This window comes from Citrus clementina, unplaced genomic scaffold (genome assembly GCF_000493195.1).
Source record: "Citrus clementina cultivar Clemenules unplaced genomic scaffold, Citrus_clementina_v1.0 scaffold_9, whole genome shotgun sequence".
Classification (NCBI taxonomy): domain Eukaryota; kingdom Viridiplantae; phylum Streptophyta; class Magnoliopsida; order Sapindales; family Rutaceae; genus Citrus; species Citrus x clementina.
In genome coordinates, this window is record NW_006261964.1 from 17,112,276 (window position 1) to 17,119,350 (window position 7,075).

Below are 7,075 nucleotides of genomic sequence, written 5' to 3' on the forward strand. Positions count from 1 at the left end.
GTTTATTAATTTTATTAAACGAATCGAACCGAATATTCATTTAATAAACGAATCAAATCCGAATCCTCAAATTTCGATTCGTTTATTAAACGAATCGACTCCGAATTAATAGAATTTTAATCCAATTCATTTTACGATTCGATTCAAAGTCGATTCGTTTATTCGTTTTGCCACCTCTATTTAAAATAGATATAAACCCTTTCTCTCTTTTTTTTTTAACCTAAAAGAAAAGTGTATTTATAAAAACAAGGGCATTCACATAACCATTTATTAATAAAGTTATGTTTTCTTACTAAAGTGGAAGTGAACAATCTGAATTCATTCTATTCCAACGTTTACTTACTCATTTAAGAAGGAGAGTGGGAGTCCACCTCATTTTAGAGTAAGGAGTGAGATTCCCACTCCCACGGACGGAGATGAAACTCCCACCCCTTTCTTTTTTACCCTTCCCTTATTAAATATAATATAATTATATTTATTAAAATAAAATATTGTTACATTTATTTAAAAATAAAAATATTAAATTTGTTTAAATAATATTATTATATTATTTAATAATATTACATTTATTTAAAAATAATATTATTAAACTTATTTAAATATAATATATTATATTAAAAAATAATAATTTACAAGTGAAAATTACTAAAAAATAATAATGATATAAAATTGTACTATATTATTAATAATGAGGTTTCATTTGTGTTGCTATTATTAATAATTTTTAATTTGCATAATTAAAATTAAAATTAATGAAAAATTATGATTTACATAATTAAGAATAATAATAATTATTATTAATTTGTATAATTAAAATTATTAAAATTACTAATACAATAAATAATTTATTTTACAAATATATTTTTTATTCAATTTATAATAAAAAATTACAATTTTGAAATAAGAGTAAAATTGTTATTTAAGACAATTCGCTCACGATCTAAGAAAAAGTGATACACATAAATGAAATTAATTGAGTAAATAAACGATCTACTCTCACTTCAAATCCCATAATTTCTAATCCAATTCGAGAACTTAACGTGGTTGGCACTCAATCTCCATTTCTTTCCACCAAAAATTTAGAACGCTTAATTATGTGGTGCACGTTGACACACTACACTGGTCTGTATACTGACACCGATGACAAAGTCGTTTGTCCCATGCCATGCATGTCAATTATTCGAGAAAAATGATTGTCAAATTCAAGCAGGACAAAAAAAAAAAAAATAATTCACCAAGATTATATTATTAGAATTTCTTAACTCATATTTATTATAATTTACAATTAGATATTTTCAGTATAAAATAAATAACAGAGCAGTGGGATCGGATGGACTAATAAGTAAATTTTATTTAATTGTAAATTATATTAACTATAATTTTAAAAAACTCGATTATTTTAAGTCTGTTTTTATCGTTCTTTTTTTTTGTCTGAACTACGAGGTGGTCCTGAGTGAGCCTTAACTGTGGGAGGTACCTTTAAACCCGTACCACAATTTAGATTAATCACTGCTCGCATTGGTCGGTTCATAAGGATTAAAGTGCTGGCTAAAATGGCCATACCACAATTCAGACTAATCTCCGTTCGCATTAAGTCGGCTTATAAGGGTTAAAGTGCTGACCAAAGTGGGTCAGCCCATAAGAGATAAAATGCTGGCTAAAGTAATGACTCCATACGAGAACAGAACTTAAACTCTTAACCTCTATTAAAGAATAAGAATACCAAATTACTCACACTAATCAACTTTAGTTATTTTTATCGTTCTTTAGTTTCAATAAATTAGGTGAATTTGAAAATATGAAAGTGGAATGTATTACTGGGCCTGGCGCAGAAGCGACAACATTAAATTATTTTATGAATTTGGGACGGGCACAACCAAGCCAGATAGAGACAGCCAGACATTCAATCGCAGAGAAGACAAAGTTACACAAGAAACGCTAAATCAAGAAGGCTGAATGTTATGTATTTGAGGAGTGCTAGACGTCAAGAATGCCGAGAGAACGCCGAGAGTATGTGAAAAAAGCAAAAGTAGCAAGAAAAAACAAAAGGGGCAAAAGTTCACATGGTGGGGGGTGGGGCCGAGAGAAAACGGCATTACTGTATGCCGTTTCTCTCGGCATTCTCTTAGCATTCTCGCTGAGAAGCATTTTCCTATTTATTTTAGTTTAAATTAAGCTAAGGTTTTGAGATCCTTGACGAAATCTGCAATAAACTTATCCTGAATCTGGCCGTTCAACAAAAACTCCCTCCACCATTTCTGATTAGCCCTGATTGAAGCTCCAGGCTCCTTGTTCACATCCACCATAACTGTTTTAACAGCCTTAAAAATATCCTCCTTCCCAAAATGCCCATCATGATCCCTCCTATTTACCTCCACTCCAGCTTTCAAGTCTCCAGCAACGAGCTTGGAGTTCAAGAATTGGTCACCTTTTAAAGGCAGAAGCACCAATTGACAATCGCTAATCACAGCTTCAGTTACCGAACTAAATCCTGAGTGACACACGTAACATCCAACGCTCTCATGTCTTAAAATGAGCTGCTGTTGCACCCATCCTGTGTGCACCACTCCCCTGTCTTTCACCCTGTCCATGAACCCTGGAGGCAGAGTCCGGACCAGCTCACTCTGAGCATCGACGTTAGGCGGGAAATTTAAGACCAGGAAGAAGGGCAATCCCGTAATTTCCAACCCAATGGCTAACTCTTTGATCTGATCAACGGTGAGGAATGTTTCACTTCCGAAGGAGCAATAAATAACAGACTTGGGAGGATACTTACAGAGCCATTTAGCCCATCTCTCTTCAAGCTCCCCGGATGGCGGCTCAGGATTAACAAGTGGACCGGTTAGAAGAACCGGTTTCTTGAACTGGGTTCTCACGAAATCCAGGTAAGGACCCTCCATTTCATTACATGTCTTGATGGCAAGAACATCGCAGCCATCAACGCCCTGAATCCCTCTCTCATAAACACTCGGGCCGCCATTGAACTTTGTATAAACATACAAGTAATCTCGAGCCACAAATTCATCGAGCGAGGTAATGGAAGTTGCAGGGAACCCATCGGGAGATTTCATTAGATCTGCTAAACTGTTGTTGAGTTTCCTGGCGGGAACCACGAGATAGGCTTGTGAAATGGCAGAGAAAACAGAGAAGTTAACTGTTTTGATGCCAAGTTGAGAACCAACAAGACCCGGCAACCAGTAATGGGTAAAATCAAAGAACACAAAATGGGGTTTGAGCTGTGACAACAAAGTTTTGATTTGTGGTTGCATGAGGTCCAAGGCTTGCTTTAGGAGCTCAGCCATGTGAGGTGTCATCTCTGAGGTGCTATCAAGACCAGGAGGGAGGCCATCGACGTGTGGGATTTGAAGAGGGATAATGTCGGCCATGGGAGTTAAATTGAGCGATGATTTGATGCGGGGAATGTTACCAGGAGCCGAAAAGAAAGAGACCTTGACTCCATGAAGTGAGAGCTTGTTGGAAAGTTGTACAAAGGGGCTTATGTGACCAAAAGCAAACCATGGGAACATCACCACGTGAAGCTGATCAGCTTCAGCTGATTCAGTTCCCATTTTGTGGTGTTGGTTCGAAGGGGCGTGCATGTTCGAAGAGGCGTGCATGGTCTCTGTGTCTCTCTTGCCGTTTTCTTTGTTGATTAATTTGTTTGTGGTTGCTTGAACCTTGAGGGGTTATTTTATAATATTCACAAGACGACAGCGTATCTGGTAGAACCAGTAGATTATTACTCCTCCCAACCAACCAACCAACCAACCCCTCGGGAAGAAATTATTTCTCCACTAAACTGGTTTGTTCTTTTGTTTTTTGCTCTCTGTCGCAACCGACACACCCTCAAGATGTACGGAGTGACTCGGAATGGTTTCTCAATACAAGGTAGGTATGAGACTCCAGAGTAGGTATGGTTTCTTTTTCTTGACTCCAATTATTTTTTTAAGTAATGACTTAATTAATTAAATTTTAATTAATTAAATTCTTAAATTTAATTTTTATTTAATAAAAAATTTCAGTTATTAAACTAATTTTTTTTAATCTAAAAAATTAAAGTGATAGCATTAAAAATATTCTCCAAAATATTCTTATTTAATTAATTAATTTTCATCGTTACTCATCTTTATAACCATTACTTAATTAATTATTACTCATCTTTATAATTATTTTAATAATTAATCATTATTAAATTATTCTCTAATTATTAATTAGAGAATGTCATCTTTATAACTTGTGATAATATAATAATAAATAATTATTATTTTCATCTTTTTATTTTCTTTAAATTAGCATTATTAATCTTTATAATTTTTATGAATATTTTTCATACAAAAACATCATAAACTACAACAAAATTGATTAACATATAATAATGTAAAATTTTAAAATCGGATTCAATTGAATATGATTTATATTATGATAATATGTTATCTTATTTATTTTTTTGAGATGTTTATTATTTATTTCACATTTATAATTTGTAAGGGGACAAATATAAAAGTATTATTTTTTATTTTTTAAAATAAAAAATAACTTAATATTTATTTTTAAGTTGAAAGGAAAGGATAACTTAATACTTATCAGAATCAACTATTCAACTTTATTCAAAATTCAGTTTAATTCAGGTTTATTCAAATTTCAGACAAAAAAAAAAAAAGCAAACGTCACCTTAATTTTTAATGTATGATAAACAAACTAATATTTTACTTTTTATAGTTCGATCCAAACAACCATAAGATTAACATGGATTTTTTTTGGATAATTTTAAATCAGATAGTGATGCAGCGTGGTTCTACAAAAGAAAGCTTTGCAGTGAAACTGATTCAGCAAAAGGATAAACTGTTATAGGGTAATGGATAGACGAGGGGATATTTTCAATACTCCGTTGGTTCTTGAGAATACCGAAATAAAAAAATAATCTAAATTCACGTTGATTCTAAGAATACCTGATTAGTATTAAAATTGTTTAATTATCAAGCGATAATATGTTATTTTATGCTTATGTTATAATTTATATTTGTGTTTATGTAATATATTATGAATTATGAATTATGTTTTAAATATATTTAATTTTGTGTATTTTTATGTGTTTATTAGGAAAAATATTAATTTCACGTACTTCGAGGCTCCAAACAAATAAATGGAGGTCAAATTTGGATTCCGGAGGTCCGAAAACCTTAAAATCAGTTAAGATTGACTTAAAATTGGGCTTGTGTAAAAAAAATTGACTTTTCCTGTTGACCGAGCACTGATTGGATGATGAAATGAGCTTACAATAGATATGAGTGCATGGGATAGCTGGCAATCTTGACCAAATCTCAACCGTTCATGATTCAATGGCCATGATTGTGCCACGTGGTAATGGTTGGTGAAGCAAGTTGAAGGATCCGAATCTTTGTATTCGGGCCGACCCGATCCACCCATTAACCCGCCAAATCTCAACCGTTCTTTGGGCAAATCGGACGAGTCAAATGATGCCATCTGTGATGTTGACTTTTGAAGTTTGACAGCCATTGGATCTTGATCTAAGGGTTATGAGGAGCACATGCATGAAGCCTATGATGAACCGCAAAGCACTGGATTATGAATTTATTTTTCTATAAATAGAGCCTCATATTTATGTTTTAATCATTTCTCTACAACTCTCTTCTTCTCAAATTCTCTCCATCTCCTTGTAATCTTGATTTCCAGGTGTGTTTTTAATATTTTGTATAATTATTTTCATTAATAAAATTAGTTTTATTTCCAATTTTAGTTGTTTTTATTTCTTTTAATTATAAGTAATTCAATTTTACTACTTCTTTTTATTTTAATTATGCTTAACTAAATAATATTAGTTAGGGAAGGTGAAACTCTTAGGAAATAAATATGATTTAATCAAATTTTATTTTTAATTTTATAAATGAAATTATTTTCTATTTAATTTTATACATGTTTTATATTTTGAAATTTTGATTTATTGTAGACAAACAAATGAATTTGGCACAATAAATTCTTAAGAACTTAATATAAGGCATGGTGTAGTGGTATTTTGACTTATTGTAGACAAATTAAATTTTGGCACAATAAATACTTAATCCATCATAAAATTAAAGGGAAAATAATAATAATTTGTATAATTAATCTTGTGGGTAATAAATCTAAAAAATTGGCAAAAAAAATTTATTAAGTTTTATTTATTTCTAAGAGTAGATCCATAACCCTAATTAGTTCAATTCTATAGTTTCATTTAAATTAAGTTGTTTATATTTAAGTTTTAATTTTAATTTTTAGATAAAGTAAAATAAACTAATTAAATTTTTTCTCTGTGGATCGACCTCGGACTCACCGAGTTATAATACAACAAGACACTCTTATACTTGGGAGTTAAAATTTACTTTTAAGTTGTGTCAATACCTACAAATATAAATGCTAAAACTCATTGTTTTGCATGTTGAGAAATAATAAGAATAGAACTCAAAACAAGAGTTTATTCCAAGAAATCATCAATAACAAATAATCAAGGCCTATTTGTAAAAGTTACAAAAGACATTTTTTTTATACTAACTATGACTGATGATAATTTGATTAGAAAACATATTTTAATAAGACTTATACTTAAATTAGGAATACAACTCAAATAAGTTATGCCTAAACAATAAAACTCAAAATAGCTAATCAAAATAAACTCTAATAAAATTTAAATAAAATATTCCTCAATATTATAAATTTCAATCTAAGTATAATTTCTTCAATTTCTTGTTTTGCGTCATTGCTGTCAAGTGGAGAAAACACATCATCGAATTTTGATTGTTGTAGTCTCTAAGAATATCTTCACATATATAAGGATTAATTTTCAAAATAGAGTTTTGATGTAGATAATGAACTTTAAATTTTTGAACTTTTGTAAGAATGACCATTTATAAACTTAGAAGAGAAGATATAAAGCAGATTCTTTGTTATTTTTATTTTCTCCTGATTAAATAACTTACACAGCTACCTACTTACATAGAATAAACATAGGAAATAATAATTACACCAGCTAGCCTAATATCTTATTTTCTTGATTTATATTTACATACAAATAAACAAC

The 7,075-nt window shown here is 30.8% G+C and overlaps 1 protein-coding gene across 1 annotated transcript; it reads right to left on the minus strand.

Annotated features, from left to right (window-relative positions):
• Positions 1-1,799: 1,799 nt before the first annotated feature.
• Positions 1,800-3,673, minus strand: LOC18032618 (anthocyanidin 3-O-glucosyltransferase). The gene has a single exon (XM_006420965.2). The coding sequence runs from the start codon at positions 3,615-3,617 to the stop codon at positions 2,172-2,174; it is 1,446 nt and encodes a 481-aa protein (XP_006421028.1). The 5' UTR covers positions 3,618-3,673; the 3' UTR covers positions 1,800-2,171.
• Positions 3,674-7,075: the final 3,402 nt, after the last annotated feature.